This window comes from Corylus avellana, chromosome ca1 (genome assembly GCF_901000735.1).
Source record: "Corylus avellana chromosome ca1, CavTom2PMs-1.0".
Lineage (NCBI taxonomy): Eukaryota > Viridiplantae > Streptophyta > Magnoliopsida > Fagales > Betulaceae > Corylus > Corylus avellana.
Window position 1 is genome coordinate 7,851,832 of NC_081541.1, and position 23,405 is coordinate 7,875,236.

General features: G+C 34.0%; 3 protein-coding genes across 3 annotated transcripts; 1 reads left to right on the forward strand and 2 right to left on the reverse strand.

The window, feature by feature from the left end:
- The first annotated feature begins 4,587 nt into the window (after positions 1 to 4,587).
- Positions 4,588 to 7,068, forward strand: LOC132174918 (protein DETOXIFICATION 16-like). Its single transcript, XM_059586711.1, has 5 exons — positions 4,588 to 4,905; positions 5,747 to 6,291; positions 6,391 to 6,477; positions 6,608 to 6,664; positions 6,834 to 7,068. The coding sequence occupies exons 1-5, from the start codon at positions 4,597 to 4,599 to the stop codon at positions 7,066 to 7,068; spliced, it is 1,233 nt and encodes a 410-aa protein (XP_059442694.1). The 5' UTR covers positions 4,588 to 4,596.
- Positions 7,069 to 9,594: 2,526 nt separating this feature from the next.
- LOC132167262 (non-functional NADPH-dependent codeinone reductase 2-like) lies at positions 9,595 to 12,298 on the reverse strand. The gene is made up of 4 exons (XM_059578174.1): positions 11,941 to 12,298; positions 10,840 to 11,083; positions 10,560 to 10,739; positions 9,595 to 9,819 (listed from the first exon to the last, which is right to left on the reverse strand). The coding sequence occupies exons 1-4, from the start codon at positions 12,258 to 12,260 to the stop codon at positions 9,595 to 9,597; spliced, it is 969 nt and encodes a 322-aa protein (XP_059434157.1). The 5' UTR covers positions 12,261 to 12,298.
- Positions 12,299 to 14,449: 2,151 nt separating this feature from the next.
- On the reverse strand, positions 14,450 to 17,231 carry LOC132191113 (histone chaperone ASF1B-like). The gene is made up of 3 exons (XM_059606124.1): positions 16,955 to 17,231; positions 15,268 to 15,383; positions 14,450 to 15,164 (listed from the first exon to the last, which is right to left on the reverse strand). Exons 1-3 carry the CDS (start codon positions 17,061 to 17,063, stop codon positions 14,811 to 14,813), a joined length of 579 nt encoding a protein of 192 aa, XP_059462107.1. The 5' UTR covers positions 17,064 to 17,231; the 3' UTR covers positions 14,450 to 14,810.
- Between the last annotated feature and the right edge of the window lie 6,174 nt (positions 17,232 to 23,405).

Consider the following 23,405-nt stretch of genomic DNA (forward strand, 5'->3'; position numbering starts at 1 on the left):
TTGATTTTTTTTTTTTCTTTTTTCTTTTTCTGAAGTTGAGTAAATTCCATTGAGGCCCTGCAGCAACATATTATCATGTATATGACGACCAATTCCATAGTACTTGAGGAGCAAGTTTACTCTTAAAAAAAGTCTCTTTCATCTTCCAGAAAGTCCAAAAAAACTTTATAATATAATTACCGGCAATAAGATAAACTAATATATGTGACAGAAAAGTCTATAAACAACCGAACAATTATTTGTCTACATCTCACTTTTTTGGGAGACTGTACAATTAGCTAGCGTTAATTAATTAAGGTAATAATACTATATATAGAGCCTTCACGTGATTTCATTTGGCAGCTTTCTTACAAACGAAAATTGTTAAAATTGGCCGAACCACTTCCATGTTCCCTTAGTGATCCACCAAAGAAGATCCCAGAACCTTTGGCGGGTACAAGTGCAATGAAGTGGCTCCAGTTCAATAACGTCTAGTCTAGTTGCCTTAGGGTTCATACTTCGCGTACCACAATGAAGCGTTCGACTTTAATATCATGTTTTCTGTTGTGAGTATTGTATCCCACATTGAGAAAATATAAAAGAAAAAAATACAATATGCCTAAGTGGACCTTAGCCCATTAGCTTAAGCTTTTAGGCTAGAATTGTGTTCCTGGAACTAGTGTTTAGATGCGTCGGATTTAGAATTGTGTCTCCCACCCACAACTCAGGTTTAGAATTGTGTCTATGCACAAAGAGTTATTTGTTACAACAAAAACCAATTTAACAATTTTTTTTTTTTCCCCTTTTTACAAGTGATATATATGGTAAAAGGAAATATAGAAACGCACTTGGCCATTCAACTTGAACTAATTAAGCCGAAATGGTCCTACTCCTAGCAAAGGTGAGGACAAAGCTAGCAGATTTGTACTGGTTTTGGGTACAATGAGGACCAGCGCTCGAGTTATATGGTTGACAATGATGACAGGAAACATGCATCGCTGAAGCAAAGGAATCCAGTGAAAGTGAAAGCTAAGGCTGTCGGTGTTCCTATGGGGAAGATTGAAAGGCTGAGGTCCTTCAATATTAAAATTCGGTTTTTTTTTTTTTTTTTCGTTGAATGAAAATCGCCGAAACAGTACTAATTTTAGAAAAGATTTTCAGAGAAAAAAATGATTTTCGCTCTTTGAAGTTTAGCTTGTACAAAAAGGGCGGCAACGATCGATGATGACGATTGACGGCAAACGGCAAATTTTGGCAGCATTTAAAACATGAAGTGTGAAAGAGTGCATGCAAGAAGGAAAACTTAAACTCAAAAAATGGTTTAAAAAAAAAAAAAACATATTTTGCGTAGCTTAAAGAAAGTCTGTTTTAGTTAACCGAAAATATTTTCGATTTGACAAAGATTTTCAGTTGTATTAAACATTGAGAGATAGAAAAGTCATTTTTTGAGTTTTTCATAAAAGATTTTACATTAAAACAAACGAAACCTAAATGAAATTTGAACTAAATCTTTTGACTTTTGGTTCATTTATAGTTTACATATTCAATTTAATTTATTTAAAAAATAAAATAATTTGAAGTAATGGAAGTTCTAATCTTGACAACTCTGTGAAATCAGAGATTGTTGAAGTCTCCATCTTCGTATTTTATTTTCTTATTTTTTATGTATTTCCCATCATCTTCTTCTTCTTCTTCTTCTTCTTCTTTTTTTTTTTTAAAAAAAACATAAAATGATAGGATGTTAACATTCACCTGCTCTTTTGGTTGTTTGTGTTTAGACTATAGAGAACACATAAGCGTGAGGTGGATATTCATTGATTGCAAACCAACCAAACAGAAAGGCATTTATGTATACAAGACTTCTAACAAAAGCACGCAGGCAGCAGACCCCTTCAAGATACCATAACAAACAAACAAAGTTTTCCTCTAAACTAAGTTAGAGGAATTTTTTTTAAAGGAATGATAGGGACCCAACTTTTTTGCCCAACAAAAGTCCAACTTTTGCCTTATTTATTTTTAAAAAATAAAATAAAATAAAAAATGGAAAAAATGTTTGAAGCAACCCTATCTATTTTTTGTCTTTCTTTTATTTGGTATTTTTAAAAAAATGAAAAATGGTATTTTTTTCATAATGATGTCATTTTTTTCAAGAAAATGTCATTATTATGAAGAAAAATACTAATTTTCATTTTTAAAAAAATACTAAATAAAAGAAAGGCCAAAAATAGATAGGGTTGCTTCAGACATTTTTTCCATTTTTCATTTTGTTTTTTTTAGAAAAAAAATAAAGGGTAAAAGTTGGACTTTTGTTGGGCAAAAAAGTTGGGCCTTTAGCATTTCTCTTTTTTTTTAACCTAACCTATAAAAATAACATGTGTTAATTCCTCGGCGAGCTCTCTTTCTATATATAAATATATAGATATTTTCTTTTTCTTTGGTAAGGTTGAAGGAAACTAAATAAGGAAATGAAGGGGACAAGAAAACCCACTTGCTAAAGCGTGAATTCCATGAGTTAAAGCGTGGATTCCATATGAGGTACTTTACATATGAATGTTTGTATTTGTATGTAAGGTTAATTAAAAGTAGGGGCAATGGGGAATATTTGAATTTTTTTTTTTTAAAAAAAAAAACGAATGCAGTTGTATATACAAGTACAAAACGCAGGGTAGAAAATCACACGAGACATTTATATTTTAAGCGTACGTGTAAAGCAAATTGGATTCATGATTTACTGTAAAAATAAAAAATAAAAAAAAATAAAAAAGGGGTGGACTCCCCAACGACAAAACCTAAACGAAAAATATAATATAGAGATGGAAATGAAAACAAACAGTAGTCAATAGAACCAAAAAGGATCCGAGGGTTTTGCAAGTAGTATAATTTAGTTTTTAGGTCGACCGTCTATCCGTGTGGTTCACTGAGTGTTCTGAAATAGTGTTTTATTAAGGTGGCAGTTTTGGCTTATCAAATCTTTGTTGACATCCTATTTTGAACCTCCAAAAAGTAAACTTTTTTTTTTCCTTTTTTTCTTTTTGAAAGAAAAAAAAAAAAAAAAAAAGAGTTCGGTTGTTTCGACGTAAAATATTTTTTATTAGAAATTTTTTTCAAAGAAATCATTTTTTAGGAAAATAATTTTAAATGAAAACATTTTTTGGAGTTTGTTTCATACAGAAAATTAGGGGCGCAAACGACTAGCGAAATCCGGCGATGCATTTCAGTGGCATTAAATAATAAACTATGAAATAAAGTGCATGAGATCAAGAGAAAATCCAACTTAGAAAATGGTTTGCGAGAAGGAGAAGAAGAAAAAAAAATTACGCAACTTAAAAGAAAGTTTTTTTGGTCAACTAAAAATGTTTTCGATTTGACCAAGTCTTAAATGAAATTTGAACTAATGGTTAACTTATAGTTTACATATTTGATTTTCTTTAAAGTAAAATTATAATTTGAAGTAATGGAAGCTCTAATCTTGACAACTCTGTGAAAGCAAGCAGACTGTTGGGGTCTCCATCTTCGTATTTTATTTTCTTATTTTAATGTATTTTCCATCTTCTTCTTCTTCTTTTTTTTACTTTTTTTTTTTAAATAAAAAAAAATAAAAAAAATAAAAAATAAAAAAAATCCCAAAAATGATGGGATGTTAACAAACAATATTCACCTGCCCCTTTGGTTGTTTGTGTGTAGATTCCAGAGAACAAAATAAGCGTGCTGGTTGATTATTCATTCATTACAAGCCAACCACACAGAAGACGAGGATGAGAAGCATTCATGTACACAACTCCGAAGAAAAGCGTGCAGCCAGCAGCCAGCAGCCAGCAGGCCCGGTAAAGAATCACAGTCGTAGGTGGTCCTATACAACAATAAATCACTCTAATTTGTCGGCGATATATATATATATATATATATATATCATTTGGTAAGGTTGCGGGAAGACAAGGAAATGAATGGGACAAGAAAACCGGCCACTTCGTAAATGGTGGATTCGATAAGTTGCAATAGAGTAATATTATAGGTTACTCTTATGTGTTTCTTGTATTATTTCAAAAATGATGTAACTTCAAAAATTATCATTGATCTTGTGATTTATTATTATTAGGTTTTAATCAAATTGAAAATTTAAAAGCCACCTCATTTTTAAAAGGATATAAGAGTGATTTATAAAATTACTCGTTGCAATGAGTTGTCCGTAATCTAAGTATAATTTGTTCGAACAAATGAAACTCAATCGCATGTAATACAGACAATTTATTGCGCTCCATTACCCGCTTCTACACTGTTATAAACTTACATATGAATATGAGCGTTTTTATATAAGGTACTGTTTGTATATAAGGTTAATTAAAAGTAGGAGAAATGGGGAATATTTGAATAGAGGTCTATTTGGACTGTCCATTTGACAATAATTTTTTTTTTTTAAGGAAAAAAAAAAAAAAAAGATTAGAGGGTAGATTGGGTAAGGCTTAAAAGAATGTAATTTTTAGAATTGTTTTGTTCTATTTTTCTATATGAGTTTTGCTTAAGCCTACAATAATTGAGGATATATATATATATATATATATATATTATATAAGGTGGTAAAATAACAAACGATCCTTCGTCCCTTTCCTCCGTCTGCTAATGAAAGCGACTATGGAAGGAGGAGAAAGTTCAGGTCTTAAATCTCATCTGATTAGGACCCAAGAAAGAAGCCATGATCTGGAAGATGATCAAGAAGAAGAAACATCTGGAAAAGATTGTTGCAGAGCAAATATTGTTGAAGAAGCAAAACTGCAGCTACGGCTTGCGGGACCTCTTATAACGGTTAGTTTGTTGCAGTACAGCTTACAAGTGATATCAGTCATGTTCAACGGTCATCTTGGAGAGCTGCCTCTTTCCGGTGCTTCCATGGGCTCTTCCTTTGCTTCTGTCACTGGTTTCGCTGTCCTGGTAATTCATGGAGAACTTACATAGGTGTTTTTTTTTTTTTTCTTAGCAAATACATCAAAGGGAAGGGAAATGGTATATGTATTTTTTTCGTTCAAAAAAAAAAAATGGTACATTTAATTATTTAAATTATATTTTAAAAACCCTGTCTCACGCGTGTGGGTTCAAACTATCACTTAATAAGTGAAATCAAACACATAAAATATTTAATTGAAATGAGTAGGTAAACGACAAAAACAAGGTTCGAGCTTAAAATATTTGTTTTTATATCATATTAAATCACAACTTATCCTACAAATTTAAGTTGATAGGAAAATATATATTTAAGAAAAAATTTTACTTACTCTCTCATGGTTCATCACTTTCGCACTCATGCCCTCAATCTCTAAAAAATTGCAATGTCGGATCATTATTTTTGAAAACTTTGCAATGCCACCCATACTGTTAAGATTTAGGGTAAAATTGGACAGTATGTGGATGAAATGTCTCTTTGAAAACTTTGCAATGCCTTATAAAACTAATAAAAATATAAAACTACCCTTAATTAAAAAATAAAAAATAAAAACAAAACAAAAAAAGAAACATAAAAAGGGGTATTTTGACATCTTCTATTAGGATTGAACGGAAATCCTAACAAAAATAGTGACATTGCAAACTTTTAATATATATATATATGATGACCCACATTGCAACTTTTTAAAAATTGTGGATATAATTACAAAAGTGATGAAACATCAAGATTAAATTATATTCTTTAACACATATTAATGGGGAATTTTGGTGCACCATTTTTATCTCCATTGCATTAGCTTCAATTTCCTCTGTTTCAAAAATGTGTTTATAGCTAGGAATGGGAAGCGCACTGGAGACGCTATGCGGGCAAGCCTATGGAGCGAAACAGTACCACATGCTTGGAGTTCACACGCAGCGAGCAATGCTGACCCTCCTGACCCTGAGCTTTCCTCTATCACTAATCTGGTATTATACCACCACCATTCTCATAGCTCTAGGCCAAGACCATGAAATATCTACTGAAGCTGGAGTTTTCAATTGCTGGATGATCCCAAGCCTTTTTGCCTTTGCCCTCCTTCAATGCCTCAACAGATTTTTGCAAACCCAAAACAATGTTATTCCTATGCTGATAACCTCTGGAATCACAGCTCTGCTGCATCTTCTTGTTTGCTGGGTTCTTGTGTTCAGAATCGGGCTTGGTATAAAAGGATCTGCCTTGGCAATCACCATTTCCAATTGGGTTAATGTGCTTTTGTTGGGAATTTATGTGAAAGTTTCTCCAGCCTGCATGAAAACTTGGACTGGTTTTTCAAAAGAAGCCTTGCATGATATTCTCAGCTTTATAAACCTCGCTGTTCCTTCAGCAATCATGATATGGTATGTTCAGTCTGAAAAAAAAAAAAACAGAGTTTTCTATGATTGTTTCTGCAAAAGACATTTGAATTTTGAAGCTTTTAGCTTAATTTTGATTGACAGCTTCGAGTATTGGTCCTTTGAAATGGTTGTTCTCTTATCCGGTCTTCTCCCAAATCCAAAACTAGAGACATCGGTGTTATCAATAAGGTATCCCTTTTCATATTCATAATGTTTTTGAAAAGTCTAAGAATAGGGAGGCATATATCCTAGATTTACCTTTAAAACTTTTCGTCATCTTTTATGGCAAAGTAGATATCATTGTTCATGAATTCTGCAGCCTTAACACATGTTGGATGGTTCATACGATCTCTGTTGGACTCGGCCGTGCTATAAGGTTAGTGACTCGATATGTTTTAGAAAGATTAATGCTATTTAGTAAACTCTTACACTGAAAATCCTGCCACATCATTCTAACCGTGTGACTGTCGTATAACAGTCTACTAAATAGCATTACTTATTTGTATTCATGCAAACTCCTCGAAACTAAATGATTCTTCTTATAGTACAAGAGTGTCAAATGAATTGGGCGCCGGGTGCCCAAATGGTGCACGCTTGGCTCTTTCTGTCATGATCACAATTGCCATCTCAGGGGGTGCAGCTGTAGGGATTACTACAATTATGGTGCACAATGTTTGGGGAAAGTTGTATAGCAACGAAGAAGAAGTGGTCAGATATGTTGCTAAAATGATGCCACTGCTTGCACTGTCAAGCTTAGAGGGTAAAACAAATTTCTCATAAGTTTATGGGGCAAAGCTTATACTGCAATATCATATTTGAATTATAAAGGCTCCTTCAAGAGAAGGTTTTTCCTTTACAAAGTTCATCTGTCCTGGTTTTTGAGGCATAAGTGGTAATTATTTTCCCTACAAATATTGGGATTTTTTTTAAAAAAATATTAAAAGTATGTATTAGTTATTGTGTTGGCTTAATTCAGTTCCAAAATGCAGATGTTACTGTTCATGAGCTTAAACACTGATATAGAATGCTCAGAATCCAATCTCCACCGTTCATAATGTAGATTCATGTGTTATGAACGTCCCTGCAAAATTTCAGCTCAATCGGACCACAAACGCCCATCGATCGGAGCTGTTGATGAAGACTGGACAGGCAGGGTCCGGACCGCAATTCCCCGGGTCCGGACCTCATTTCCAGAAACTAAAATCTTGCTCCGCGAAGCCGTGTCCGGACAGCCCATTAACATGTCCGGACACCCCGTAAGTTTTAGGCCCAAAAACATGATTTTAAGTGGGTTAGGTCTAGGGTTTTGTCGGGGGTATATATACATCATTATAGAAGAGAGAAGCACGAATTTTCACCCCCAGAGAGTTCGTCGGAGGCTGTGCTAAGAGAGATCATATGTGGTGAGCGTTAAATTAAATCTCTTAGAGTTTTAGTTATTCCTTTGATAAATCTACGGTTGAGAAGTCTATCGGAAGGGTCCGGTAAAGGAGAATTACGTTGAAGAAGATTGTGAGCAAGGAGACGAGTTGTAGGCTTGTCGATCTTACAAAGCCAAGGTCTTGCAAAGGGTTGTAAGTGTTCCTAGTGTCTGTAATCTCTGGATAATCATTTGATAGTGATTTCCTGGGTTTGGCTGCTCCGGAGAGGTTTTACTTTTAGATCGGTTTCTAAAAGGTTTCCTCTTCGTAACCAAAATATATGTGTCTGCCTCTTTATTGCTTTATATATTTTGGGTGATTGAATTGTTTATTGCTTCATAATATTAATTCCGCATAAATTGTAATAAACAAGCTTTTGGAGTCGGCATAGCGTTTTTCAGTATGATTTTTGAAATAGCTTGTTTTCTTTCTTTCTCCAGGCAATGAAAGCTGTGCGTGGTATTCAGAAAATCAAAATTATTAATGTGGAACAATAGATTTGGTTTTCCCAACAAACCATGAAAACAAATTGATGATAGATATAATTTTCTTTTCCAGGAAAGAAAAAAATATGCACTTCTGGTAGAAAATAAAAGCTTAATGTATGATAGCTCTCATTATAAGGTCGAAAACTATCATTATTTATTTTCTAATGATAAAAGTTTCTTTAGTTTGAAGGTGCATAGAATTATCACACTATTGTAAGTGTGGTCATACCCACACCAGATTGTATAATATATACAGGAATGTAATACAACTTTCAGGTAATCGGTCAAGAGACACAACTCTTGGTGAAGAGTTAAGTTGTGACTCAATAAATAAAGTCACAGGAGAACACAAACACTATCCCTACAATCTATATTTTACGTATGTAGGATTGTGTGTTATTAAGGTCTCTTATTCTCTACAGGATTTCCACCCTAATGGGAGAAATCCTTCCTGAGATTAATTATACAAATTCCAACATAGTTCACTCCCTCCTTAACTTTCTGTAAATCAACAAAAATGGCATGTCAACCTAAAGTGTAAAACAAATTCCCAAAATAAAAAAAAATTTTTAAAAAAAAGGAGAGAGAAGAAGAAGAAGAAGCTTGAGGCTCAAGAGTCAAGAAGACAAGTTTAAGTGATGCATTTTTTCTTATATTTAAATATATATTAATTAAATTAAATTTATTTTGATATTAATATTATATTTTTATTTTAAAAAATCTCTCTTCTCGCATTTTGAAATGTAAAATTATTAATTAAGTTTTTATATTCAAGAATTTGTACCACAAATGGAGACAAACAACTTTAATTTCCTTGTTCTACTGACAATTTAATTGAAATTTACATTGCCACCTTGGGGAAAGTTATGCACGTTAGACTTTCATGAATGTGAAAATTAGAAAGTAAAATAAATACTAGACATTCTAAGAATTGTACACATCCAAAGAAATGGAATGACTACGTGTCTAAAGTCAATATTTTCTCATTTTCATGTCTAGAGATTTTTTTAAGACCTCACTATTGTAAAAAAAAAAAAAAAAAAAAAATCACCATAATCGAGGGCCTTATATAGAGATTATCTTTTTACTATATGATTTTTTTACTTTTTTTTTTTTAAAAAAAACGTAAATTATTAATTGAGAGCCTTAATTAGAGACTATTTATTAACTTTTTTTAATCATATTAGAGCCTTAATTTACTGGAGGCCTTAGGCAACCACCAAATTTATTTTAATCATCTTGGGAAAAATTCGTTCTTTTATTTTCTCTTTTCTGAACAAAAATATTAACAAATACTATAAAATATAAATATTTAGATCGATTTTTATTTTTATGTTACATCAAAATACTTTTACGAACAGAGGTACAAATGAAATAACGAGAACAGGTATAAAATTTTAAACCTCTTCATCCCATAACTCAAAATGGGACTTGAAAGGGGATTCATCAAAGATGAAAAGATTTCCAAGACTTCCTTTACGTTGAGGAATTTGGCTTATCTTCTCAGACTCCTTAGGGCTTAGGCTCCACTCAAACATGTCAAGGTTTTCTTCAATCCTTTGCTTGTTAAAGCTCTTCACAAGCACACTCACCCCTTGCTCATACACCCATCTTATACAAATCTTCACATTACAATCACATGCAATTCAAAAAAATAAATAAAAAATCACCATCTTGCTTAGAATAATAATATTAAACTTTCATCCATTTTATTCATAAAAAAAGGGAAATGGAAAAATGAATCTTTGGCCTATTTTAATTATAAGTTCTGCCTTTGAAACATTTGGATTATGTTAACTGTTAAGCATGCTTGAAGGAATGCAAGGCCTAGGCTATTTCTACTCAAAACATATATTAACATATTAGTCGAAAGCTTCAAGATTAAACTGACTCAAGATAAGATTCGATTTAACCCATGTGAAACACAATTATCGTAATACCACGCGTGAATATATTTACTCGAAGTACTTAAATTGTCTCTAATTAAAAAAAAAAAAAAAAAAAAGATGTTGCCGAACCACGCCTCAAACATGCGTGGTGACATTTGATGGGACAGGTGTGAATAGTAACACGCCCCCTTCTAGAAGAGGAAGTGTTACTGTTCAAATGTTCCCTTCTAAAAGGGGACACGCCAATGAAAAAATTTTCTTGTAGGAACACTCTTTAAACGTTCCTAATTTTAATTCTAGTCACTATACTCAAGAACACTTGCAAATTGTCATTATTAATTTGAGCATCCCTAATTAAATATGGACGCTTTTTGGCTTTAAAATGTCCTTAATTCTAAGGTTTTTTTGTTGTGAGGAGGCTAAGTATATATATATATTTTTTTAAAAATAATAATAAAGAGATAATGTATAACCTGGGCAGAAGTTTTTCCTTTAGCAATAGCAATATCTTTGAGCACCTGAGAGTCCATTACCCAGTTGCTTCCCCATGGTGTTCCTTTGGCTCCCAAGGGAGAGTAAGCAGTGATATGTATACCCTTCTTCTCACAAAACTCTCTCAGCTTCTTCTGTTGCCAAAGTGGGTTCATCTCCACCTTCCAAATCAAAGCACCACATATATATATATAATCTCAAACCATTTATGAAGATATATAAAATTAAAAAAATAATAATAATAAAAAACTAATTAATTACTTGATTGACGGCTGGAGGGATCTTTGCTGTGGCAAGTAAGGTTTCGAGCTTTTCGCAAGAGAAATTGCTTACACCAATTAATTTGGCCAGGCCAAGATTTTGACACTCCTCCATAGCTTCCCACACAGACTTGTAATCCAAGGGAAGAAGATCCTCCTTCTTAAACGGCAGCTCAAATTCCTCTGGCTTCATGCTTATTGGCCAGTGAATCAGATAAAGATCAACGTACTCCGACTTCAGATTGCTGCACAAATCACATGTATATATAAATATAACACACAACAACATTCTTATTCACATCCCTTTGTTTCCAAGTAAAATATTTTTTGAAAACGTTTGCTCTGTTTTTGTGTAGTATGACTGAAAATTGTAGTACCAAAAACATTTTTGGTTGACTACATACATAAACTTTTTTAATTTTTGTAAAAAAAAGCAAAAAAAAAGGTTTATACTTGAAAAATGTTTTTCAAGTTTAACCTCAACAATCTTTCCCTCACACATCGGACCCTGGGTCGAAACAGCGATAAACTGTTTCCCCAGTGGACTATTGGCCGAGACTTGTTGGCTAAAACTTAGGCTTTGATACTAGTGTTGGGTGATATTGGACCTCTCTCAACCCCAAAAGCTAGCTTATAAGATAAGGTTTTCCCTTACACTTGTAAACTGACCATCAGCCCCTTACACAACCGATGTGGGATAACCTCAACAATTGCCGATGTTAAAGTAATGATTAAATGATTAAATTTACCTTTTTCCTATTAGCTTAAGCTTTTAGGATATAAGTGATAGTTTAACATAGTATCATAGTCAAATGTCATGGGATCAAACCTTGAGTTCGTCAAATTACTCTCCATTTAAATTAAATATTTTACCTCTTCCATTTAAGTGTCATGGGATCGAACTTTTGAGATAAGTATTAATTTAGCAATCGGTTGGCTGCTACCAGCCATCACCGTTGTCATTGATTATCCATTCAAACCAGGCAACGGAAAATGTTTAAAGGTGAAATCATTTTCTTGCATCTCAGATCAGGTTGAATCTTAAAATAAAAAAATAAAAAATAAAAAATAAAAAATAAAAAAGGTTTTGGTTGTATTTTACTTGAGTGTTTGGCGTAGCGCAGGGAGGACAAGATGGCGGTGTGCGTTGTTGCACCAAAGCTTGGAAGTGATAAAGAGTTCGTCCCTGGATCTGATGAGCCCAAGGCGCAAAGCATCATCTATGGCTTCTCCGATAATCTGCTCCGACTGGTAAATGGCAGCCGAATCAAAGTGTCGGTATCCCAGTTTCATTGCATGAAGAATAGATTCCTTCATTATTCCAGGGGAGGCGCCAAGAGGGAACTCGGCTGTGCCGAAGCCCACAAGTGGGATCGTCTTCCCGCTTGAGCCCACCGTGAGCACTGGAATATTGCTGCCCATTTTCTCTGCCGCTTCAATTCCTCCGTCACAAATTTATATATGGGTGGTCCTGGTCCAGGTCTAAAAATGGTTAAAGCCACATCTACCACAAATTGTATAACAGCTAATCCAATGAAATGTAACTGTCTTTGTCCATTACCAAATGGGACATATAGTGGTTTTGGACGCATCTAATCTAACAGTCCAAAATCATTTGATCTGATAGTTCCAAATTGTAACCATCAAATCATATTAGTATTACCCTTTCAGGGATATAAAATGGCGTATCTGAAGTCTTAGATTTGTGTATGTGGTCATGATGCATCACTTCGGTTCATCAAGTCTTAATTCTTGAAAGTGATGAGAATTCCTTATAAACAAGATAACATATTTGTCTCTAGCCTATGTGAGACAAATTTTTTTTCCCTCAATTTCAAATTTTTGGTTTGACTTTAAGACATGAAACCATTTCAATTAAATGTACATAAAACTTTTAGATAACAAATCTAACATATGCTGCTTTCTTTCTTTTTTTTCTTTTTTTTTTTTTAACGAAAATTTGTAACTTTCATTGATGAAATATCAACAGCATAAAGTTCTGAAAAATCATAGCCAAATGTTATAAGGTTACAAAATCATAAAAATGACTTCAAGCTTCCGCTAATCCATGTTCAATTATATTTAAAGAATTGCTTCGTGCAGACTAGAATATTTGGACATAGGTAGTTCAAATAAAAATAATAATAAATTTTTTTTAAAAAAAAAAAAAAAACTAAAAATTCGGCCATGAGAGATAAACCCCACATCGATCTACTCATCTTCGACCCAAATGTTAGGAGACAAATTTATCATCAACCCGAAGGCCAAGGCCAAAAGAATAAAAAAATCAAATTAAAAAAAAAAAAACTTTCCACAAGCAACAGCGAAAAAACACGGCATCGTAATTTCGTAGACACTTTAAAAAAAACACGCATTGGCCGATGATGACTATACGGTGTAGACCACCATATGCTGCTTTCTGGGCAGATGGGTCAAACTAAATACTTGTAGCCAGGCAGCGTCCATTGGTGGGCAGCCGTCCAACCGCTTGATATTGCGGAGTAATATGCAACATGGCCAGCAAGTGCATGATGATAAATGATGTGGTCAAAATGCATTGGTACAAAAGAAGCTTGAGATTTGAGAAAGTTTTGGAAAATCTAAAATCCACTCGCAACATTGATGATCCAAAGAAATCTCTCCATGTTGTTGACTGTGATAGCGTGTAAGATAATAAATTATTGGGTATTGCATGCTCCACTATTAAAAAAAAAGGAAAAAGAGAGTGACTCAAGAGTTACAAGAACTTAAAACAATTCTATTTAAATTCAAATTCGGTGCATAAGAGATACCAAATTTTGCTGTGATTGGCAACAACTATGGTCAGTTATTATTCATATTTTTACACATTTAAACTTTCAATATTTTTATTTTTTACATCACATCAATCAATTTTTATTATTATTCAAATAAAAAAATCACTACAAAACAATTGTTTTTTTTTCGTAGCAAACATTCTTATTTTTTTTTTTCACATTAATCAATTTTTACTACAGTAACAAGCCACTAAACAACAACAGGGCAATACCAAACAGGCCTTTATGTTTTGGTTGTGTATAGTAACTTTTTATCCAACAACTAAGAGTTGGGACTATTGCACTTCATTTTCTCTTAAACATAATAAGTTGCTTCTTTGTTCAATTACATTTTAAAAACACATTTTCACGAATAAGAATCATCTTTATTTTAAATGAAATTAATACTATTCATTTCATGATCAAAATTTAAAATTTATATATCTAATGGTACACATGATATCAACGTTGACACTTTTTTAAAAAAAATGATATGATGTCATATATATTATTAAATATACCAACTTAAAATCTTAACTATTAAAATGAATACTATTCATTTCATTTGAAATTAAGAGAATTCTTATTTCATTTCCACATGATCACATGCATTTGGTTTAGTTGCTATAAAAAAACTACAACACTAGTTTTTAAAAAAACTACTGCACCTAAGCCAAATCTGTCACACAAAACATTACTGTCTTTTCAAATAAAACTAGAATATTCTACACTAAAAAGAATGGAAGATGACTACTGTCTTTTCAAATAAAACTAGAATATTCTACACCATACAAGAATGGTAGATGACAGAAACTCGAATTGAAAATTTTAAGGCACTATAAATCTCTGATGCATTGTACCACTACATAACAACCCCAAAAGCATTAATGGTATTACGAGTAATGATAGTGACCATCTTTCATCTTTTCAAAGTTGACGTGACTTTTAAATTGCCATTCAACTTTGGCAAGATAAAAAGAGTATAACAAAATGATCCCTAGAATTACTCATGTTACAACACAAGCCATCTGGCACTTCATACCAGATCTCAATCAAAACAATACATCATGGATGGAGATGTTGAAATCTTGGAAAACCAATTTCACCCAAAATTATCAGCATGTCAAAATTTGTAGTAGGAATGTCACAATTGTTATATATGCAGCAGCTACTCGATTCACTGCCCATTGGACGGATGATCAGGTGAAAGGAGTGGTTCTTCTCCAATCTCATTGGTTTCAATGGCATGCTCAGCTAAAGGAGGGGGTTCTTCACCATGCTCATTGTTCTCGGGATGAAAATTGATTGGGAACTTTGTTACCCTGGGCTTGTCAGCCAAAATATTTCTTTGAACCCTATCAATCAACACCCTTGGTGGAGGTTCCTCTCTTAGCTGCTCATCATCGTAATCATTATTCACATAGTAACCAACTCGAACAAATTCTTGTCCCAGATAAGAACATGTCAATAGCAGTACTGTCACTCCAATGATATCTTCATCACGGATCTTCGATGGGTCTGGAGGGTCTGCCTGCCAGGGATCCAACAAGAAATAATTCAGTGTTTTTTTGATATGCAAATAAGCACTCTTGCAAATTTTAAGGACTTGGCACAAGTAGTCATCAAAAAACGACCTGAAGAACAAACCGGTAGTTGCCAACGTTGACAGGCCCAACAAGCACGCTTTCAAGAAGTTGATCATAAGTTTCATCCTCAGCAGATCCCACATAAATGAGTTTCCATTCCAAATCTGCAAGGTTATATGAGTCAGAGTTATAACATGGCAACGCAAGCAGAGGGCAGAACTCAGACGAACAAATTTACCTTCATAGATGGCTGACAACAAACAAGTGAAGAGAAACACACAAAAACAAAAAAATAAAAAAAAAGCTCAAAGAGAAAAGTTGGAACACTTCCAGTTATTATAATTAGGTTCCTCCATCCTAACAGAGAGAGTGGGAGGAGAAAGGAACAAGGACACCAAGTGGTCATAGAGAGAGCACTAAACACAGCTTTGCTGCACCTGCCACTTTTATCCTTGGCGGATGTACAGAATACCTCAAAATATTGACAAAACGTGATGCATTCCCAAAGCGCTTTAGTATCTAAAATCCAAGTAACTGGAAGCTGGAATTCAGAAAAACACTTCTAAAGGAAATATAGAAATGTTTCTGTAAGTCATGTCATAAATAAGCTTCTACATACAATCAGGGCAAAAGAAAATATTAAAAATAACCGGCCAAAAGCTCTCAGGTCCAGGGCGTTTTTCATACCATCAGGGCCTTCTTGTCACTTAATCTTTTATAGGGCATATCTCAGACAAAAGCATGAATTTTAACCCAAAAATAGTCAAGTGTAAGTCCTTTTCTGACCTTCCACATCCCATTGAGCACTTCAACCTAAACCTAACATTTCCTAAATTTATGAATCAGTGATTAATTGTAAATAGTAAATAGTGGGGCCAAGCTCTAGGACTCTCCGATGATGAAAATCCACAAACTCTACTAGGGTGTGACTCCTCCCAGACTTTACCCTTCATACTTTCCATCTGCCAACAAACACACCACACTAGCTTTCATATTAAAGAAAAAATACAGTCATGTCGAGATAAATCTCTCCTACTTTTTAAGTGCACACACAAAAACGAAGTTTTTCGAGACGACTCAAAAGAAAAAAAAAAAAAAAACCCCATCATCCAAATGTTGACAACATGCAAATTCCTAGTCCAACAGTCAAATCCAAAAATGTACTCGATAATTTGCATTTCTGGAAAGCCTTTAACAGGTTTTGTATGTCATTTTCCGTTTTAAAGGTCTTCCTGCTGAGACCTTCCCAGTCCTACCTAAGCCAATTCTTGAATGGCCTAAGTACCAACACAGTACGAAGTATTGAAACACAGTACATGCTAAATTAACAATATAGTTTTGCACTCTCAATATTGTTGCCAGATTATATATATATAAAGGATTATATAAGAGGCAGAATTTTAAGGTCTATCTAGCTATTAATCCTATTGAATGTGTTAAACAACAATTAACTTACAAGACCTTTTCACGATACTTAGGGTTACTAAAAATAGGCGTTTCCCCATAGATTTAATTCAAGTATGAATGAATTCAACTAGAAGTTTTGTCATTCCACTAATCAACGATTGCAGAAGATCAAACGGTATAAATTCAACGATTCAGCACCGGATAGCCCAAATCAACATATAAAGAAAATTCCTAATTCGATTAAACCCTAGATGAAGCTCGACCGCACGAATTCCAGCTCATGAATCAAAATAATGGAACAGAAATGGGGGGGTTTCAAAAAGATTACCGTCTTTGAGGGGGGTCAAGCACTCGTAGGAGATCTCGAACTGGAAGGGTTTGAGGAACGCGGAGGGGTTGTCCAAAACGGCGACGTTTGTGATGTTGACGGCGCTCATCGTCTCGAACCGGAACGGGACTCTGCTACTTCTGGATGATTATCGGTTCTAACCCTGGATTGGATGACCCTCATCGAGGAGCGGAGAGAGTCCGGTGTAGCTTTGAACGGAGAGCCGATGTGTGAGAAATGGAGGGAGACAGCGGAAACGAGAAGGACGACGACAAAGTACGTGGTGGTGGGCTTAAATACCACGGCTGTGTTGGGGTTCGTTTTAAGGAGGGAGTGCGGGGTTACCGGCTGTAGCCGGTAATGGGTTTGGAGGGAATGGGGTTTGCCGTTTGGCGGGAGTTTTTAAAAGCACAAATTTGTTTTGGAAACTACACTAACTACATTTTATAAAGTTATAATAATGTATAGTTTTAATCTTTCTTTTTCTTTTCTTTTTTTTACTTTTATATATATTTTTCATTTTATAAAAATGATATTTTTACTTCCTCCCTTATGATTTTACAAAAAAAAAAAAAAAAATCCTAATGGAGGTAGTCTCTTCCATTCTATCTTTTTTATTAGGGATAAAAAAAATTTAGTAATTAAGTTTTTTGCATGTGATTTTAATTTATTCATTAGGTTTTCAATTTCAACAAGTAAATTATTAAGTTTTACCTCGGTTTTAAAGAGACTCATCAATCAATACATCGTCCAATTAATTAACGGCATGCCGCATCAAACTATAAAAATCGATGACATGTGGCTTGTGTTTGACACTTTGTGCACTTATTGTACAATCAGGGTAGTAAACTTAGGGGTGGGCAAATTAACCGGTTACCGATTACCGACCAATTACCAACTTTAGCCGAACCGATATTAACTGTAACCGATAGTTATCGGTCAGTAATCGGTTAAAAATTTTATACCGATAAGCTTATCGGTTGGTAATCAGTCGGTTAAAAATTTTTTATCAAAAAACCGATATGACCGATAAGCTATTTTAATTTTTAATTTTTTAGAATTTTATATTTATTATTGTAGTGGATCAATATAAAAATAAAATAATAAAAATAAAAATAAAATAAAATAAGTTTCAATTTGCTATTTTAGCCAAAAATATACTCTAAAATAACTAATTTTTAATAAGCTATTTTAGGCTTTAGCTCAACAAAACGTATTTGGACCTTCAAAACAATTAATTTTTTGCCCAATTAGTAACCAGTAAAAGCCCAATAAAAAGCCCACAAAAGCCCAAACCAATTTAACTGACTGGTTAACCGACCGGTTAACCGATTACCGATATGACCGATAATTTTCGGTTAATACTTCTTATCGGTCGGTAATCGGTTAGGATTTGGTTAACCGACCAATAAGCCCATTAACCGGTCCGAACCGACCGATACCCAACCCTAGGTAAACCTATAGTAAATTATAATTTTGCCTTAAAATGAAAATAAACATAAAATTAAAATTAAAATTAACAAAATAAGGAAAAATGGGGAAACCGCTCTCATCAATGAGGAGTAGCTACCTCTCACTAAACAAGGGGCAACAACCACTCACCATAAAAGCAGGGACGGAAAAGGAAGTTAAAAGTGCTTCGATTTCGAGTATGATAGGTTTGGATTCAAAAGTCCTCTCTTCCCTAACTTTACTAAATCCTTATGTAAAACTGTAGCTTCTCATTGGTTTAGGGAAGGGAATGAGAATTTGCTGAAGGTGAATTTTTGGGGCTCTTTACTCTATTTAAGAAAACGATAAAATTTAGGGAGTCTCGTAATAATGCTATGAGAAGTATTCGTTATGGGGAGACCTCCCGAATCTAGTGAAGAATAATCAACCCTCAAATAGGGATAATCAACACCCCTCGTTTGGTGTGGGATTGGGGTGGTGAGTGGAGGTTTCCCCTTATAGAGAGGTGAATAGCCACCCATGCTTCTCCAAGTTGTTTCCCATTTTTTCTTTCCTTTTTTAAAAATATGATTTATATTTCATCTTGCTTATTTAAACTGAATTTGTAATTTATGATAAATTTTCTACCTAGACCATATAATTATCGCATGATGTATTATACACACGAGTCATGTGCTATTAATTTATTTAACACAGCATGCTGTTAATTAATTTGATAATAAGTTGACTGAAGATTGTTGAATATGAGGTAAAACTTAAGAAGTCATGTACAAAATTTGATTTTTTACTTCTCGTTTCCTCAATCAAAGCTCGAAGGATTTCAAATCCATTTCTCTACAATCTAGATTTTAGTGAAAGTATTTTTTAACCAAAAAACAATATCTAAGTCTCTACAGTTAAAACAATAGTTAGTCAACTGGTTGGAATCAATTTTTTTTCCCTCTGATTTAACCAACCAAGAAGAAGAAGAATAAAAAGAAAAAGAAGTATAATTGTGATTGGGATGCCAAGCATAATTGTGACGGCTTAAAATAAACCAAAAAGATAAAAAGAAAAAGGCATTTTGACAAGTGGAAAAAGGCATCCAGCCAAAATAAGTATAAATAAACTCCAACACATAATAATAAATAGGGAAATCATATACAAAATCCTTAGGTCATCGCGTTTTTTTAAAAAAATTTCGGGATATTTTTTAAAAAAAATTTAGTTCCTGGATAACTGGAAACTACTAGAAACTCCCTACCGTCAATTTTTGTTAACTGTCGTTAGTCCACTCAAAACTCTCTGTTTCATCTTATTAAAATATTAATTTTTTATTAATTTAATTTTAAACAATTAATTTTTTTTTAAAAAAAAAAAAAAAATTGAAGGGTGGCCAGGGGGTGGCCGTGCCACCCCTAGCCACCCCCCAACCCCTAAGGGGTGGCCGTAAGCCACCCCAAGGGTGGTTTGGGGTGGCCGCGAGCCACCCCTTTCCACCCAAGGGGTGGCTAGTGGCTTTGGGCCACCCCAAACCATCAGGTGGCAAGCCACCCTGTGGGTGGGCAACCACCAGGGGTGGCTTACCACCCTTTTAGGTTGGGGGGGCTGGTGGGTGGCACGACCACCGCCACCCTTCAATTTTTTTTATTTTTATTTTAAATTAAATTAATAAAAATTAATATTTTAATCAAATGAAACGGGAAGTTTTGAGTAGACTAATGGTAGTTAACAAAAATTGACGGTAGAGAGTTTTCTAGTAATTTAGAGTGGCGCAAGAACTAAATTTCAAAAAAAAAATATTTAAGGGGTTTTTAAAAAAAGCACATCGACCTAAGGATTTTATATATGATTTTCCTAATAAATAATAAATAATTTTATGATTAAAATTAAGTTTTATATATCTAGTAATGATTATATTGTTGTAATTATGTCACTTAGTGGAAAGAACTTGGTAAAGTTAATGGATAATTATAAGAAAAAAAGTATCCAAATAATCAAGGAAAAAAATGTTATTGTTCGTTTTTAAAAAAACAAGCACTTAATTTGGTGATAGTGATTGTTGAAATAATGATGATGTAAGAATATTGAGCGGAAGCAAGAGAGAGAATGAACACAAAGAACTTACGGGTAGTTCACTACGTCCACCACTTAGAATACCCCTAAGAGCTACATTGTGCTCATTAACTTCATTTATCTACAATACAATGTTCATATTTATAGGGTAATGTCTAAATACAAGTTTGGTAATCAAATCCCCTTGATTTGATTACAATTTCAATATATGATTACAATCAAATCATAAATAGAAAATATTTCAATATCAGCATAATTATCCATATATTCTAACATCCCCCTCAAACTCAAGGTGGAATATTCCTCAAACTCAAGGTGGAATATTCTGGAACCTTGAGTTTAAAATGGTCTCCTTCCATTGTTACTGGCCAGCCACTCCAGGAGCAGCCACGGCCACTACAATCGTGTTGTTCCAGCCAGATCCACGTCCTTCTCAGGCACCACAACTCCTCCTTGATGGTCGCTCAACATCGCCTCCGTCTTGTTCCTAACAGCCAACACCAGCTTCAGGCGAGCCGCCACGGCTCTAGTTTTATCCAATCCTCGCCGGTGCTTGGAGTCATCGCCGTTGCCGTCATATGACTCCAAGCACCGGCCTCCTCCTCGCAACCATCGCCGCAATCCTCAATTGAGCCGCTATGGCTCCGGCCAGATCTGGCCATTGTAGCCAACCACTCCGTTCAATCTCTGTCCACTGCCGTCACCCACAACAACAACCAGCTTCTCCAGCTGCTCAACCGGACGTCATCCCTGCCACCACCGGCCCACATCGCTTCTGCGCCGTCCAGTCAACCTCGCCATACACCTACACATGCTGGCCATCTCCAGATTCTGGCAGCTTCTACAACACTAGATCACTCCGCTTCAGCCTTTAGCCCACGCGTCCACCTACGCACGCATCACACTAGATCTGTGCCCACAGCTTCACATGTGTACGCCACACTGGATTGCGGCCTTAAAGTCCTACAAACCCTCCCATACACTCGCCTACAACAGATTAGAACCTCTGCCAAAAAAAAAAAAAGAAGAAGAAGAAGAAGAAGAAACTGTCCAAGTGGACCACATCACACGCGTCAGGTGTCGGTCAAGTTCGGTGCGCCGATCTAATAACTGCCCAAGTGGGCTCATTTTTCTTTTATTTTTGACTCATTGTCAACCCTGGGCCGTTATCGGCCCCTTTTAAAGTTTGGCTCATTGTCAACCTTGGCCTATTATCGTCCTTGAATCTGCATTCACTAGCCACCTGCCGCCGTCGCTGGCCGCCCGCCAGCGTCTATCTCCTTCGACAGTCTCCACCATCTACGGCTCGATCCCGACCTCCGCCACCGCCATCATCATTGTTTCAAACTTCAAACTCAAGATTCCAAAATATTTCAAGGAGGGTGTTAGAATATTTTATATATTATTCTTTAGGTTTATTGTCTTTCCTATTATGATTTATTCCCTACCTTAATTAGTTTAGGGTTTCTTGCCTATCACTATTAACCTCTCTATATATAGAGGCCTATGTAATCATCATATAATAATTAATATAGACTCAATACAATGTAGTCCTTACATATGCTTCCGCTCTCTCTTTTTTCTCTCTCTCTCTTTCTTCCGCTCTCTACATTATTTCAACGGAGATAATAAAAATTACCAATCTCCACCAAGAATTAAAGATATAATCACAAGTTTTCCCTTAGGATCACATTCACTCTTAAAAATTTATGATAAATGTAAAATTGGTCTCTATAGTTGGTCTAAATTACAAATAACTACATATAATATAAAAAATAATTTATAGGTCTTAAAGGTAGGCCAAAATAATCGTTTACTCTTTGAAATCAATTTCGGTTAAGTAAGTTTGCCACGCCATTCCTAATAAAAACGCAATGACATGCATTATTATTAATTTATGACTTTTAAAAATGACAACTATGATTTTCTACATCATTTTATGATGCTAGCTAAGATTACACATCAACCTTCACTCCACGTTATACGCACGGAATAAAATTTTGGAAATAAAAGAGATTAGGTCAATCTATTATTGCAGTATGACATAAAGTGAGGGCTGATGTGTAATTTTAGTTTGCGTCCTAAAATGATGTAAAAAATCCCAGTTGTCATTTTTTAAAATAAAAAATTAATAATAACACATGTCATGTTTTTATTGGATATGACATGACAAAGTAACAAATTTTATTAAGTTGCTTAACGAAAATTTATTTTAAGGAGTAAACTATTATTTTCGCATCCATAGGACCTATAAATTTTTTTTTATGCTGCAATTAATGATTTGTAATTTAGGCCAACTACAGGAACCTATAAATTATTTTTTATACCATAGAGAGTGATTTGTAATTTATGCTAACCATAAAGACCAATTTTGCAGTTATCCCTACAAATTTTACAAATTTTTTATTTATCATGTGACATTATATGCATAGAAAGGTATTAATATCCGACAAAGAAATTATTTGTATTGTGTTTTACATTAAACCATCCTAATATTTTTGTTAATTTATGTAAAACATGCTTTTAGTTAAGGGTTTATTTGGATTTGTGATTTTAAAAAGTAAAATTTAAAAATAGTAATTTTAAGATGTGCGATTTAAAAACGTAATTTTTAAAAGTACAGTTAATAATTTGACAAAATCACATTTTTTTTAATGTTTTTAAATCATTTTTAAATAATAAATTTTAAAAAATGTAATTTCAAAAAATTTATTTTCTACAATTTAATTTAAAATTACACTTTGTAATTATAAAATCACAATATAAAACACAGCCTTAGATCTCACGAGAGAATTATTTGTCACTACTAACTATTTTCAAATTTATGAATTTAAAGACTTTTTAGATTAAAAAAAAAAAAAAGGTCAAATATGAGAATTCCATTTTATTTTCCCCAATATTTTTCATTTTCCATGGACAAAGGCTTTAGGGCCTTTTATGATTT